Source organism: Acanthisitta chloris, unplaced genomic scaffold, assembly GCF_000695815.1.
Source record: "Acanthisitta chloris isolate BGI_N310 unplaced genomic scaffold, ASM69581v1 scaffold19461, whole genome shotgun sequence".
NCBI classification, from domain to species: domain Eukaryota; kingdom Metazoa; phylum Chordata; class Aves; order Passeriformes; family Acanthisittidae; genus Acanthisitta; species Acanthisitta chloris.
The window spans coordinates 64,812-80,862 of record NW_008657903.1 but is presented as its reverse complement, the minus strand read 5'-3'; the positions used below and the strand labels follow the sequence as shown (position 1 = coordinate 80,862).

At 47.8% G+C, this 16,051-nt stretch overlaps 1 protein-coding gene across 1 annotated transcript in view; it reads left to right on the top strand.

Moving 5' to 3' along the window:
• Positions 1 to 3,479: 3,479 nt before the first annotated feature.
• LOC103811914 (glypican-3-like) overlaps positions 3,480 to 16,051 on the top strand; it is a gene marked incomplete at its 5' end in the record, with an annotated part of 59,002 nt that continues 46,430 nt past the window's right edge. The window contains 2 exons of the mRNA XM_009084915.1: positions 3,480 to 3,613; positions 6,376 to 6,501. Coding sequence (XP_009083163.1) covers positions 3,480 to 3,613; positions 6,376 to 6,501 — 260 coding nt within the window. The remainder of the gene's footprint in view (positions 3,614 to 6,375; positions 6,502 to 16,051) is intronic.

Below are 16,051 nucleotides of genomic sequence, written 5' to 3'. Positions count from 1 at the left end.
AGAGGGTTGGAGCATCTCCCCTGTGAAGACAGGCTGAGGAAGTTGGGGCTGTTCAGCCTGGAGAAGATAAGGTTGTGTGGAGACCTCATCGCAACCTTCCAATATCTGGAAGGGGCTATAGGGAAGCTGTAGAGGGACACTTTGTTAGGAACTGCAGTGATAGGACAAGGTATAATGGGTGCAAATTGAAAGAGACAAAATTTAGGTTAGATATTAGGAAAAAGCTTTTTCCCGTGAGGGTGGTGCGACACTAGCACAGGTTGCCCAGGGAGGCTGTGGCTGCCCCAACCCTGGCAGTGTTCAAGGTCAGGCTGGATGAAGCCTTGAGCAACCTGGTGTGGTGGGAGGTTCCCATGCCCATGGCAGGGGTTGGGACTAGATGATCTCTAAGGTCCATTCCAATCCCTAAAATTCTATGATTCCTGCCAGAGCAAGGGGTACCTCGAGAGCTCAAGCATCACACTTTTTTCTCCCCAAGGTCTGAGCTTGTGTTGTCCCTTCTTTGACTGCCCTACAGTGGCATTTTTCTGGACTTTTTGAAGCTTCTTTGAAATACTGATGATTAGGAAGGGTCTGGGAAGCTGTTCATGTGTTCCTGAGCTTGCAGTGGGGACTCAAAAAGAGGGAAAGATTGAAGTAGGATTTCTGAGCTGTTGTCCTAGGACTTCTTGTGGGCCAGCAGACTTTGGCAGATGGTTTGTGAAATCCTTCCCTCCTCCTAAAAGCACACACGATGCCGCCCCTGCAAATGAGCAGGCAATCTGTTACTTCTACGTTCGCTCACTTTATTTAAAGTTCAAATCTCAGCCAGGTTTTTGTTTCACTAAAATGTGACAACCATTTCACTGTGACTTCACAAGATAGGCTGCAGGGTTGTGTTTTTTTTTTTCCTGAAAGGGTTAGTTAGTGCCTGAATAAATAAGTAAAAACTTGGATGTACTGCTCAAACTTTCCACTTTCTATCCATGAAGATTTCTTCTGCTGTCCCATGTCACAGCTAACACAGTGGTTTCATCTCTCACAGAAGGGATGGTTGGACTCAGTGATCAATGATTTGACTTGATGATGGACGACTGGACTCAATGATTGTAGAGATCTTTTACAACCTTAACGATTCTCTGATTCTAGTAGCCCACAGTGCCCAGATGCCGTGTGGAGCCGTGAGGATGTGGCTGAGCCAAAGCTCCTGCACAGGAGTTGGTAGCAGAGGGGCTGAGGTACCTTTGGTGCTGGGTGGCAGATGAGGCAGCCCCAGCCTGCCTGGCTGCTGTGCCTTTTGAAGCATACTCTCGGGTGGTGCCATTGTTTGCATTGTTGCTTTGACCCTCCCCTCCCATTCAGAGCCTCTCAGCATCCTTGGGAAAAAGCCTTGATCCTGGACTTGCTCTTCTCTCAGGGTTCAATAGGCTTTTTCAGCTGAAAGCAAGGCTTTGCAAAGAGAAGGGGGGCTTTTCACAGAGCTGGGGAGAATCAAAGGGAGTCATCACAAACGGCAGCTTAAAATATCCAACCTTTTCCCACTTCTCTCCTCTGCTTTGCATGCTCACGCAGAGTGTGGGTGATTTTTTATTTTTTTTAATGTTGCTTCGTCTAAGCCCACTGTCCTGGAGCTTTTGTGTAGCTTGTGTTTCCCTGGGGTGGTTTCATGACAGGTCTCATCTCTGATCTCTAGGGGAGAAAAGTCCACAGATCCCTGTGCATCCTCACAGTCTTCTGCTAATCTGCCCCTTGCATGGACAGTGGCACCAGCCAGCACAGAGAGACCACGAGATGTCCAAACCCATTCCTCAGTGGTGGGACCTTAGGTCCCAAATGCCCTTTTCCAGGTCTCCTGCTGTCACATTATTTCCTCCTATTCCTGTCTGCTTACATCAGTGGGCTACCCGCAAATATTAGGAAGGGAATCAGTGCTAAAGGAAAGCCCAAAAGGCAAGGAAAACAGCCCAATATGCCGTAATTTTTCCAACTCCCTTCCTCCCTCTTGGTCCTAAGTCTGCCACATGATTTAGGGAGGGCAGTAGGGCTGATGATACATTCTTCTGCAAGACTTGGGTTTGGCAAGGCAGAGAGGAGAGACAGCCAAGGGAGGGCAGAGGAGGAAAAACCAGGTAAGATGCTACAGAAACTGCTCTCCTGGCAGCTGCAGGAGGACCTGCTTCGGCAGAGGGAACTGCAGAAGGACCAGTGGCAGCTTCTCTTCCCACTGGGCTGTGAAGCAGAAACAGTAGTGCCCAGCTCCCAGGAGGTTTCTATTTTACTCTTTGTTGTATGGCAACCTGAGCAAACAAACTGTGCTGCTCTTGATAATGAAAGAGGTGACATTACTAATTTATTTGCCCACCCAAATGCAGGATGTAATAGAACAGAATTAATCTCTTCTCTTTACACATCTGATGCTTGTAGCTTTGGGCAGCAGGTGTGCTTTTAACCTCCAGTGTGCTGCTTACTGGGAGTTTAGCAGACTGCCTTGATTTGGTGTGGTGTGGAGATAAATGAGGTGCTGCAGTGAACAGGCGTTTTGTGGGTGTGTGGTTGGTCCCAGGCCTGGATGTGGGTGAGAAAGAGAGGTTGGTGTTGGTTGTGGTGCCTCCATGATCCCAGCAGTCAGCAGAGCTCTCTTCACCACCCAGCATGGATGAGTCCTGCAGAACAGCACAGGATAGGTCAGGGCAGCAGTGCTCTGGGAGTACAGTTGTCTCTCGGTGGTCTCCAGAGAAGGAAATGACTGCAGGGTGGCAGGGACTGCAGAAGTGGCTGCAGTGCTTCTGGATGAGTCTCGGGACAGTGGCCATACAAGAGAGCTTTAACGAGGTGGTTTGGATTCCCTTCCCTCACTGCTGCAGCAGGTTCCTGAATCATCTGTATGCTAATGAGGTAATTTGTGCCACTAACAGAGCCCTGTTAATCAAGACCTCCCATGGTATGACTGGGCTGTGGCCACAACACTTGCTGTATTTTAGGCCCTGGGTTTTTTTAATTAGTAACGATGTGTATGATGCTCATCCCTGGACACCTGCAGTGCAGCCCGTGCAGATGTTGTGCTGCCTCAAGATGCACCTTCAGTGGGGAGGTGTTTCCTGAAAGTCTGACTAGAGAAGTGGAGTGTACAGACTTGAGATGTTGCAGCTTTTGGTAAGGGAGGAACACCTCGAGCCCCCTCCTGCCAGCATGAGTTTAATCTGACACAAGAAGATTTGCTGGCCACACCTGCAGCTCACAGGCTTTGACAGCTACAGGGGCACATCGATGCCCAAAAATTTTGCCTGAAGCTTCCTGCATTCCTTCCCATAAGGCAGGTATTTGAACAAAAGGCAGGTTCTATCCTTAGGGCAGCAGTTTGCTTTCAGGTGCTGTGTGACCTATGCTGAGATGGGATGGCAGACCAGCTTGTGTGCAGGTGCCAGTGTGCATCTTGGCTGTTTTCCTGAAGTGCTTCTGGTCCCAGCACTTCCTCACACTGCTGTGTTTGTGTTTTCCAGATCACCAGGTTATGTGGCCACGCTCAGCAGAGACAGATTCGATCAGCTAATTACCCTGAAGACCTTTTTGTTGACAAGAAAGTCCTGAAGGTGACTCACATTGAGCAAGAAGAAACTTTGTCAAGCAGGAGGAGGTAAGAATGCTCAGGCTGAGCACGATGCCTGTTGGATGGGCTGCAGGAGTTGTCACCATGTGGAATAGCCCCATGGAAGTGGATGGACTGCTCCTTATTTCCCTCACCCATAAACCTGGTTTTGGCTCTGAATATCAGAGCTGCTCTGTGCTCTGAAGTGCAGTGAAGTGTCTACATGGATTTTCCCACCTAGTGTATTCTTTTTTAACCTATCAAACTGCCTCTAGGTTTTCATTTTTGTTTTGCTTTTTGCAATGCACCAGGCACCCAGGTTCATACACCAAATGCCTTGTCTGGGTTTCTTGGGCACTGCTATAGTGCCAGAAGTACCCACAGGTGTAGTTCTAGGTAGAAATGGTTGCTCCAGCCCGAAATGCTGTGTCTAACGCTGTGTGTGTAGGTAAGGGGGATGCATTTCACATTTTTTGTGCAGTGTTTATGGTAGTTCAGGAATGTTAACAGCCTTTTACTGAATATTTTCAAAATGAGGCAGATGTCTCCACTGCTGGCACTGCACCCTGTGCTTCCTTCCCCTTCTAAGTAGAAGCTATAATTCAGTGGGCCCATGCTGGTGTGTCAGGGAGGAGCATCTCCCCTCTGGATCTGAAAGCACACTCAGGGATATGTAATGCTGACTTGAATGCAAGAAAAAGCCCTGTGGAAGAGAAACAGGCAAGCTTGGCAATTTTTGAAACTGGAGATAGACTAATTTGGATGGATTTCTCTTTGAAGACTAACAGGGCCACATTCTTGATGCGGTTCCCATGAGATATAGCACCAGGGCTTGCATTCCTCCGTTGTCTCAACACGTCGGAGGGTTACACAGCCCAGACTCTGGCAGAGATGTCCTTTGAGGACTGCAAAGTCTAATGAAATCTGCTGAGATGAATTACGTTGGCTCATACCTGCAGATATGGAGAAATCTCTCTCTTCCCTCCCCCTCCCTACCTGGCAGAGAGCTCTGCTCCCCAGGAAAGTTCTCTTCTATCCACTCTCCCCATCTCTGCTGAGGTCTGTGGAAGAGGAGCAAGGCAGTGCTTAAGGTGTGAGGAGCTGGGTGTGATGGGCAGTGAGGCTTGTCCTGCTTGGGGCTTGGTGTAACTGAAGACCCAGGTCTCACCTCATTTTGGCTTTCCTAGTGATGTTGGTTGGACCTCCTGTCCCGCTGTAAGCCCAGTGCAGGAGGTGGATGTAGAAGGTGGTTTATGCAGGAGGTTGATGTTGAAACACCCCTCTGATCTGTGCAGGGGACTGTGGGCTGAACTCCCACCCTTTGGGTGGCTTTGGCTCATCGGACGAACCCTTGCTCGTTGGCAAGGGACAGCGATGGAAGGGTCAGTGCTTGTGATACCCAGCCAGGCTGCGCTGTGGTGAGCAGAGGCAGGACTTGGGTGACCCTCTGCCTCCACGGGCTGCGAGGGTCGTGTCGGTCCCAGCAGGGCAGGAACATGCTCCTCGGCAGCGAAAAGGCAGCGCAGAGCCCAAGGCTCCTTCGCAGCTTCTCCTTGTGTCGCCTGCCCCCAGCTGGCTGTCGCGGGCTTCGGCTGGAGAGACATCTCCACGGAATGCCAAAGCGAAGAGGAATGGAGAGAGTTGGGCCCCCCCGTTGAACATCCACCTGCCCGAGCTGCCTCCACCTGGCAGGGCACCCAGGGGATGCCCCTGAGAGCCTCCCAGCTCCAGGCACTGATTCCTCATCATCCCTGACAGGGGAGGAGAGGAGGCCAAGACATAACCCCTTGTCAAAGGGGGAAATGCACTGAAATGAAGCAAGGAGACTGTGAGGCCAAGTCTTGCTGCCTCTAGTCCCTGCTATTCATATTATCACACTTTTGCTGCCATTTAGCTAACTAAATCTGCCAGTGTGTCCTGGTGACAGCTGCTGAGTGCCTGTGGTGGGACAGACCTGGGCTGGGGGGATGCCACATCCCACTCCTGCAGTCCCTGGTCCCTTTCTGACAGCTGTCAGAGTTCCTAGGATCAGTCTGTGTCCTGGCACCGCTGGGATGCTGCTGAAGAAGACCAACTGGGGACAAAGGTCCTTGGAGGAGGCAGGGTTGGGGTGCAGCCTGATTCACAACCCTTCTGTTTGGTGCAAGCACTGCTCCTGTGGCTCCTCCTGCCTTCCTGGGGCAGAGACATTTTCCTGAGTGTAACCTGCCCCTTCGAATGCCTTCTGTGACCCCATGGCCAACCCAGTCTACACCTTGAAGTCATGTACTTTCACTGGTGCAGCGTGAAACACAGCATTACCCATGTGGACAGTCTGTGCTGAGAGTATCTGGTCTGCCACCAAAAATACCACCTGCCTTTGCAACTATGCTGGATGGCCAATGTCAGGCAAACAAAGCAACAAGGCTGCCTTTTCCTGAAGAGCTTCCACTGCCTTCTGCAAAGTTGAGGGGACTGCTGGCAGCCTGATCACTTACTGCTCAGATGTACCTCATGTATGCACAGCCTGAGCCAGTAGCACCTTTCCTTAGGTACTCTGAGAGCACAGAGAGTGTGTCTGGCTTTGGCTTGCTGCATGGTTAGGCTGAAGTTCTGCTGCCCCAACAACCCTCCCCATCACCAGCAGGAGGAAACATGATACAGCCTTTGACTGAATAACATCAGGGGACAATGCAAAATGCTATTTGAGTCAGAAATAAGATTGATTCTTCATGGTTTGTCTGCACCCAGCTGCTTTCTTGTGGTGTTTGTGTGATTACCTTCACTCTTCCTACTCTAACTGAACACTATTTTCCCCCTCTTTCCTCCAGGGAACTCATTGCGAAGCTGAAGTCTCACAGCAGTTTTTACAGCAGCTTGCCACAGTACATCTGCAACCACAGCTCTGCTGTTCAGAATGACACCCTTTGCTGGAATGGACAAGAAGTCGTAGAGAGGTGAGTCACATCTCCTTTCTCCTCCTTCTCCCCAGCACTGCTTATCTTTTGTTAACCATGCACAGGAGCAGTCTGTGACCAGGATACTACTCACTCCCTTAAGAACCTTGTGCAGAGCAAGTGTCCATCTGTGCTGTAACTCAGATGGATGTGCAAAGTCTGCACAGAGAGAAGTGGTTGTGTGCTGCCCTCCACTGAGTTTTCTGCTCAGTGAAAACCCTGCAGCCATGACTGGTTTTGGTCAGGGAGGGTTGGCAGGGTGGGCCAGAGACAGGAGAGCAGCAGTAGCTTGACACAGCTATTCTCATGTGGGAGGGTGTACCACCATGCCAGGGATGGCTCCTCTGAAACAGCAATGAGGGCATTGCCACTGTGCACTGAGCTGGGGATGTCTCCAGCCTGGCTCTGTGCAGTGGTAGCAGGACAGTGTGCTCAGCATATCCTGCCCCACCCAGGGAGGGACAAGGAAGAGTTCCTTGTTGAGTTTCTCCTGGCCATGGCTTTGTGCTGGAGGAGGTCAGGACCACTGAACTCTGCTGGTGTTGCTGCTGTCATCTGACCGTCTTCCCAGCCCTGAGTCCTGGCCATCCTCTCTGGATGGAGCCATTCACACCAGGGTCTAGCTTATGCCCTGGCCACCTTTCCTTGCCCCACTCACTGGTTATGAGGATGTCCTGGTGGTAATAACTGTGCAGTTAATGGAGACAGGAATATGCAGGATTCATACCATAAAGGGGAAGGAAGTGTTAATGGAAATGGAGATTTTTCTTGCAAAAAATGCCCCTTGGGAATGTTAAATAATGTGGAAATAGAACTTGGAAATGTTTTTTATAATTATACATAAATCTCCTCTAATCACCCTACTTTGCAAAGCACCCTTTGATATTAAGTAGCTTGCATAAGGGAAGAAATAGAAATAAAATCAGGAAGTGGTGAAATGTTGAGATATTAATTATGACTTCTTGATCAGTTACCTCAGGTGGTAATTAGCCTGTACTTGCAATACTGACCTGAAATGCTGAAGAGACCAAAATAGCATCAAACTCTATTTTGAAAAAAAAAAAAGACTCAAGCATCTAAGATCACACACTTAATAAAATGTACTTATGTTGCCTAAGGAAAAATGTGTTCTCTATTGGTACTTATTTCTGGAATATCTTGAGTTTCCATGCCTGAGAAGTTCAACTGAAAGAAAAAAGATTATTTCAATATTGTATCACTGGTTGTTAATTAAAGCTTCCAAAGCAGGGCTATAAACACTGCAGCTCTGGAGGAGGGACCCAGGGTGAGGTGTTTGCCTATGACAGATCACTGGGGCCATGGCCAGTGGCCTTGCTCCAGGTCCTAGTGATGCCACAGCTGGGTGAAGTGGTAGTGGTGGAAGGGTGCTGAGTCCAGACCCTCCTACAAATGTAAGTTCAAAGCTATTTGCAGATTAAACATGACTTTAAGTGATAGCCTTCAGCTTTCTGCTGAGAATGCCAGTGGACTATCATAGGCAGAGATGTCACACTAGGTCCTTGCTGCAGTGCTGTGGTGTTGGTGGCACAACCTGGCAGGCCACATAGGTGTGGCCCATGAAGAGGGAGAGGATAAAGTCTGTGTGCATGAATGAGGGCACTAAGATTTCAGCCCCTGGCTGTTAAATTGAGGATTAAATCCTCTACTGTGCTTGAAAAGCGTGTGCCCTTCCCCTCTTCTCCTTGCCCTCTCTGATCAGATGTCACCACCTCTGCCAGCTCCTATGAAATATTAGTGACAGTTCCCTTGCAGGCAGGTATTGGAGTTTTCTGCTGTGAGCAGGGAGGGGTGCTGAGAGTTAAATCCCCCATCCCCTTGCAGGGCCATCAATAGTGTCCTGGAGGGGAAACTCTAGCTGGCTGAGCCAGGAAAGTGGTGTGGATAGCGGCTTACATAGAGGAGGAGATTGAACACCCCTGTGAAGTCAGAGTGTTCAGGGGGGAAGGCAGATGGATGCACAAAATGGAAATAGCTGTTGCCCCTTAAACCCATCAACTGCTTTCCCAACTTGTGTTTTTAGCATCTGCAGCCATAACACTTCCAAGGGAGACCCTCTGCTCCATGGACTGAGAAGGTGTCTCATACCTGGTGGTGTTTCTGCCAGTGAAACTGCAGGGATAACAGCTCAATGAAGCAGAGTTAAATAATGGTGCAGGGTGCTCCTCTCTCCGGACTCATTTGCAGAATGTTTCATATCGAAGAAAACATGTAGTTAAAATAGTCTCTAAACCCAATTGTATTGCTTCATTCAGAGCCAAAATTGACTGTCTCATGTGCTTGGACTTCCCAGCTTGGCATCTCTTTCAGAGAGTCTGGGAGGATTCCTGAAAATCAGGAGCATTTAAGGTAACAGTGCTCAAGTATCCCAAACCGCCAGTTCCTTCATTTCAGTGTTTTCCCCAAGAGGGAGCCAAGCAGCTGTTCATGGTGTAGGAGCTATTTCCAAGCAGCTCTGAGAATGTGTGTTATGTACTGGAGTGTTTCTGGCTTGGCTGCAGCAATTCTCCTGATGGACTAGTGTGTGCTTGTTGGTCATCAGACTCCATCTTGCACATTTTGCAAGAAGTGTGGTGTGTTTTGAATATTTAGTATTAATTTCAGGATGCTGACCTGGTGGTTGTCCCACATGTGTAGTGGCTGCCAGAAAGAAGGGTGGCAGAGACGTGGTGGGATGGCTGCTATGACTCTGGAGCATTGGAATGGTGGATACAGGCTCTTTAGGAAGGACAAGCAGGGTAGATGAGAAGGTGGCATCACCCTCTATGTCAGTGACCATCTGGAGCTCATGGAGTTCCTGAGGATGGATGAGGGGCCAACTGAGAGCTTATGGGTCAGGATTGAAGGGAGGGCAGGGACAGGTGACATTTTACTACAGTCCACCTGACTGGAAGACTGAGTGCATGAGACCCTCTATAGGAAAACAGGAGCAGCCTCGTGTTCATAAGCCCTGGTCTTCGTGGGGGTCTTCAACCACTTTGATATCTATTGGAGGGACAGCACAGCATTACAGGAGCTTCCTGGATTGATTAGAAAGCATTTGTTGAATCTGTTGAAAGCTTTGCAGCATCAGATGAAGACCAGGGGGGAATGATGTTTGGGTGGATGCCATGCTTCCATGTGTTTCCATGTCTGGTGCTGCGTGGGCAATGGATAAAACTGCTTGAGCATTGCTGTGTCTGTGAGGTTGGTGTGAACATCCATATGGGTATGTCTAGGATTTGATGGTGTTCCTGGTAGGCTTTGGAACTCTTTATTTCTTAGGTCTCTAATGCAGTACCCGAGCGTTCATTAAGTTAGAGAGGAGCCCCACTGATTTATCTGTTTTCTGACCTCTCTGTCACAACAAAAATTTACTAGTTATTCTAAGCCCTTTTCCTATAACTTGTTAAATCATGCCTGGAATAGCAACTGCACAGGCCCTTGCCAATGTGCTCAAGTACTAGATAATACCAACAATGTGTATCCTGTTATTTGACGCAAACAGTCCCTTTTGCACCCTGTGTGCCTCCTCTTGTGGTTTTTCTGAATCAGTATTTACTCTGTCCTGTTTATCCCAGTGCTTTGTTATCCATAGACAGTGAGGGTGTCTCCCTTCCCCACGGACCAGACATGCTCAATGCCTTTCCACTGGGTCTCATTTCCCAATCTGAGCCTTGAACTGTCCTCTGTTTCCTTGCCCTTAACTCCCTCTGCCCTAATTGAAGGTGGTGTGTTTGTCTGGGTCTCTGATGCAAAGCAGCTGGCTGGAGCATTTTATTCTGCTTTTCTTCTGACACAACAAACCATTTCGAGATCTGACTCTACCTAAGCTATGTTCTCTTTTCATCCCTGGCTCTGAGATTTCCCACTGATGGGGAAGGGCTGTGCATGTAGCAGGTTCACTCCTTGCCTGGTGCAGCCCCTTGCAACCCCCCTGAAATCAAAAGCTCTGAGGACCTGTTGACTGAGGGCTTTCTACACCTTGGCTTGTGGTGGAGATGCTATGCAATGTGCTCTGCTGATGGGTCACTCATCCTGCTTTGTATATTCCAGTATTTCTAATATGATTCTTCCCTCATTTTCTTTTACTGAGTCTTACTTCATAGTCCTTTGTCCATCTCATTTACTTCTCGACATTGGACCATCTACTAGCAAGAATTCATCCTCCTTCCTGAAGTTTGATCTGTGGGTTAATAGTTTGATTGCCATCCCTTTTGTGGGTTTAGGACATGGTGTATTGAAAAAACAGATTGCAAACAGTGGCAGCTGTACAAGGAAGGTTGATCTTTCTGGTCGCACAGAGCATGTCTGTGTCTTTGGTTGTGCTGCTGCTGCGTGGTTGAAGAACAGAAGCCAAAGTAGGAAATAAAAATAAAAGGCAACACATTCCTAGTTTTCACACTTTTCAGTGTGCAAAAAAGTACTGTGCTTTTATGGGATGCCACAAAGGTTCACAGCAAAAGCCACATGTGGCACATTTCAGCACTTGCAAAGAGCTTGTTGAGGGGTCACTGTGCTTGGGTACTCATGGTAGCTGGGGACCAGACCTGCCAGATCTTTCTCTGTCTCTGTGCATTGCTGTGCACCTCTTTGCAGCTTTCCTGGGCTCAATTCCAGGCACTTCTTGAGACAGACATGTAGACAGGGTGGGTGTGCAACAGCTTAAACCTGCCTAAGGGAAGGTTGCCATAATGCCCCTCTTTGCCTCTGTCTTCATGCCCCATCCTCCCACCAGACCTCACAGCTGGTGGTGTTAGGTGATTGTCCAGCCTCTCTTATCCTTATCTCCATCCAATGTAGAGAAAAAACAGAAGGTGATTCTTATCACTGAAGTCTTGACTGAATAATTATCTCATTTAAAGCCTTTGGCTTAAGTCAAGTAGGTGTTGAGATAGCAAACTCACCTTGGTTTCTATGGGAGCTAGGCACCAGAATCTCAAAGGTGATTTGAGCCTTATATATAGTATCAGGGTTTTGCAGCATTTAATACTAAAAGCCTATTAAAATCTAGATTCTCAGAGTTTCATAATCTGCTTACATGAGTATATTCCTTTCAAGCTCTTCTGAATGGAATGACAGCAACATCTGCCCACTGCAAAACTTGTAAGCACATTAAGCATTACTGTTAGATATTTCCATTTCCAAATTTCTCGAGACAAATGTGTACATGAATCTAAATCACCAGCATAACTCTTATTCTCTTTGTACCAATTCAAAATTAATATATTTTTAGCACCTTGCCAGATTCTCTTCTTCAAGCTAGAAGTCTCAGATTTCCGTGCTGTTGCCAACATACTGTGGTTTGTTTTAATCATACAAATCATAAACAATGAAAGCACAATTGGAAACAAGAGAGAAAAATGAGATTCCGTAATTGGAACAAAGGAAATTCCATGCCAGCAATAACCCTTTAGTTCATGAAGGGTTTGGTTATTTCTGGCAGTGCTGCAGAATATCTGATACAATGGAGTCCCCGAAGAGGGGGGCTGTATAACTTTTCAAGCCCATAAAACACAGCTTTGTAGCAAATGTAAGCTATAATGAAAGGATAGTAGGCAAAGTGGGTTATTGAGTAGCCATAATTGTTTCCAGAGTATTTCAGAAATGCAGATCATGAATCTTCCTCTATTGAGCCTGCTGCTTGGTCTCAGGTTTAGCCAGTGTTTCCATAATCTATTTGTCTTGAACTTAACTGAAATAAGAATGGAGGAAGACTTCAGGCTTTCTACAAACTCCCATTGTTTTGCTATGAATATTACACTGTTCCTTCTAAAGTACCATCTCCCAGAATCAGGTGATTACCTGAGAGCTCACATTTATAACCAAGCTATCATCTGCAGGATGTTTATTGGTGTAGGGTGGTTAGGAAGAGGCAGCACTTGCCTTGGCAGGGAACTACAACAGGATCTGAGAGGTCTTTCATGGACCAGGCTTCAAGGTGTTGGTATTTGGAAACCCGGCAGAAAATGGTTCCTTTTTAGTTAGGTGAGAACACTCCCCACTGAGAGTGTTGGATCCTCCCAGTTGCTTTTGAAGCAGTTGCTCGGAGCTGCTGCTGGTGTAAATTGACTGCGGCACTGCGAGCTCTGCAGCGACTGCAAGGACTGTCTGCAAGCAAGTAAACAAGTGCACACTGTAAGCTAAGAAGGCACCTGAGAGCCATACACCCCACCTCTCTCCTGCACTTGCACTCCCATCTCACAGATGCCTGCATATGGTCAAGGGGTCAACAGGAACGTGAACCCCATAAGGAAGAGGACAGCTGGGGTGGATCTGCACCCTGCACCCAGCCCATGTCTGTGCTGGGGTAATTGGTGGGATTGACCATGTATCTCTGGACAGTCTCTCTTTAGAGAGGCAGCTAATAGGGGAAAGAAGTTATCACCTCTTCCTGGAGGCTTATGGACATATCCAGGAGCTACTCCCTGTCTGCAGGGTGGGGTGAGTGGGTTGACAGCAGCATTTCCAGCCTTTTGACCCCTGCTGCTCACATCGCTGATGTTACACACTAAGGCTGTCCCACTAAACCAAAAGGCAGCAGGGCTGGAGAGAGTAAAATGTTGGCTTCACCACTGCACCCACTTTTACTGACATGTGAAAACCAGCTGGAGGTAAGACCTGGGTTCCTGTCAGGAGTGTGGAGGGAAAAACTTTTCTTTCCTGTCTCCACTTTTTATATATTTTTGCCTCTTGTGTGGGGAGGGCTCGGTGTCACCAGCCCACATGGTCTGTTAGTAAGTCATGTCTTGAAATGCAGGGCAGCTTTGGGGGTGCTGGGAATGCTGCTCTCTCAAGCTCAGTTATTAACTACTGTGCAGCAAAGCCTCTTCTCTTGCATTGTACTCCTGTCTTGTAGCAGTCTGTGTTGTGTTTGCTCCCCATCCACTTTCTCAAACGAGTATAATTCAGTAAACATAGTAGGGGAAGAGCCTGTAAGGGACACCACAGGGTTTAAATTGTGGAGCTGCATTTGAATAAATAATTTGCAACTGGAAGGCAGGAATAAATTAATTGTTATTTGAATTACATACGTACTTCCCTTTTTCTAAAAGGTGTAATTCTTTATGTTTGACTTCCAGGATTACTTTCTCTAAATCAGGCACTGTGATAACTCATCTCAAAGCCTAGCATGGCCGAGTAGGTTGAGCACACATTTTTACATTCATTGCATATATTTAAATAACATTTGTCATCTTGTCTTCTTTGCTCTGAAATGAAAGCTTGGAATGAGCTGCACTTAGACTGGGATGATGAAACATTCACAGGTAACATTTGTGGATGGTGGGGAAGAAAGGAGGGGAAAAATCCCTTAATTTGACTGTATACTTGGGCATTATAAGAAGGACATGGAACTGCTGGAGCAAGTCCAGAGGAGGCTGTGATGCTGATAAGAGGACTGGAGCATCTCCCCTATGAGAACAGGCTGAGGAAGTTGGGGCTGTTCAGCCTGGAGAAGAGAAGGTTGTGTGGAGACCTCATAGCAACCTTCCTATATCTGGAAGTGCCTACAGGGAAGCCAGAGAGTCTTCCTTTGTCAGGAACTGCAGTGACAGGACAAGGGGCAATGGGTAGAAATTGAAGGAGGGGAAATTTAGACTAGATATTAGGAAAAAGTTTTATCCTGTGAGGGTGGTGAGACACTAGAACGAGTTGCCCAGGGTGGTAGTGTTCAAAGCCAGGTTGGATGAGGCCTTGAGCATCCTGGTCTGATGGGAGGTGTCCCTGCCCATGGCAGTAGGGGTTGAGACTAGATGGTCTGTGAGGTCCATTCCAACCCCTAAAATTTCTCTGATTCTATGATTTATGGCTGGTGAATGAGAAGGAGCAGGAGGGTTCTGTAGTTGTACTATCCCCACAGAAGACTTCAGGTCATTGGTGTTTTCATCAGGTGTTGTCCTCAAAGTAATTTTAAACAAGGGCTGCTTATCAGCACATTTTACAATGTGACATTTGTCTTCGGAAAATATCATGTCCCCAGCAAGAGTCCATACCCAGGGAGCCCAAGCAAGGAGATGCTGCTGACTGACGTCAAATCGCGTCAAAGAGGAAAGTATTTTGAGCTTTGCTTATGAAGTGGAAGCCAGACCATGCTCATGTTGCAACACTGATATCCCTTCGGCACAGGGACCCCCAGGGACCATGGGGTGGACTTTATCCACTGTGCATATTTGCTGTTCCATGCTGGTATCAATCACCATGGCAGAGGTATGTGTTGGGTTACGTGGAGTGGCACAAGTGTCCTGCAGAAGGAACTGTTTTATTGGCATAACTTGAAAGCAGCTCGAGATGACTCTGAGATTGCTCCTTTTCTGCTCTGAGACTGGAGAACATAGGAGGAAGGTGATGCTTTGGTTTTGTTTTTGTTTTGCCTGTGAGCCCACCAGCCCTGCAGCAGCCTAGGGGGGGATGCTAAGAAGCATGCATGGGGACTGTCCTGGGACCCCCATCCTCCAGCTTTTTGGGGGCTGCAGAGGCATCTCTCTGCCATATTAAGGCCTGGATGCTTGGCCCAGGCTGCAGGGAGGGGTGCCAGCTGCCTTTTCCAGCTTTTCTGGCATTTCAGGAATGCAGGTCGCTCACTGAAACTACATTTCAAAACCTTTAACCCTTTGGTTGGCTGCATCCCTCATGCCTGAATGTGGCCATCCCAGCCTGGTGCTCAGGCAGAGAGGGGCACAGCTGAGGGGAGCTGGTGCCCTCCTCATACCTGAGTGCACCAGGAGGTCTCAGCTTGGCAGCACAAAGGCTCTGTGTCCTGAATCACCCAAGCCACACAGGACCACATCTCTGGCTGTTTGGTTGTAGCGTGTCCCTGTGTACCTCCTTTTATGCAAGTCAGGCTCAGAGATGTGCAGCTTGCAGTGCCCACTGCCTTGCTGCTTCAAATGACTTATGTAATGATGCAAATGATACATTTTGGGTCTAGTACCTGACCAGGAAGCACCAAGTAGTGACACTCCATTTCTCCAACATCACTGTTTCAGGAAGAGATCCCTCAGCAAATGCTTTTGGGTTTCCTTCCTTCTTGAGTAGATTAGCTCCCTGGGAAGGGTAATCTGAGGTCCTCATCACCCCAGCAGAACCTTCTGGAGAACAATTTCAGTCTTTGGACATGCAGTTACAGCATAGTACTGCTGTAGTACTCTGTTCCTCCCTCCCATGTGATGGTGTGTAGGCTACAGAAATCCTCTCTGGCAGCCGTTGCGTGGATTTCAGAAGGGATTTCACCCACTCAAACCCGAACTATTGAGTTTCTTTGTATAAAACTGTTTAGGAGAGAGATTGTATTAATTTAGGCATGCACCAAATGGTCTTGGTTCTGTTCTTGCTAAAACCTGTATGAGTTTGCTAGTGAAATCTCTGAAACCACAGGAGACCTTTCAGCAATGTACTTTTGAGTTCCATCAGTGTTTTAAATTAAATCTACAGTGGCACCAAAGATGGTAATTTCTTTAGCATCTAATAAGTCATGTGTCTTGTGGATGTTTCTGTCCAGTCTCCAGATGTGTTTGGCACGGTGGCATTAAGTGACTGTGTGACAAGCAGCAGG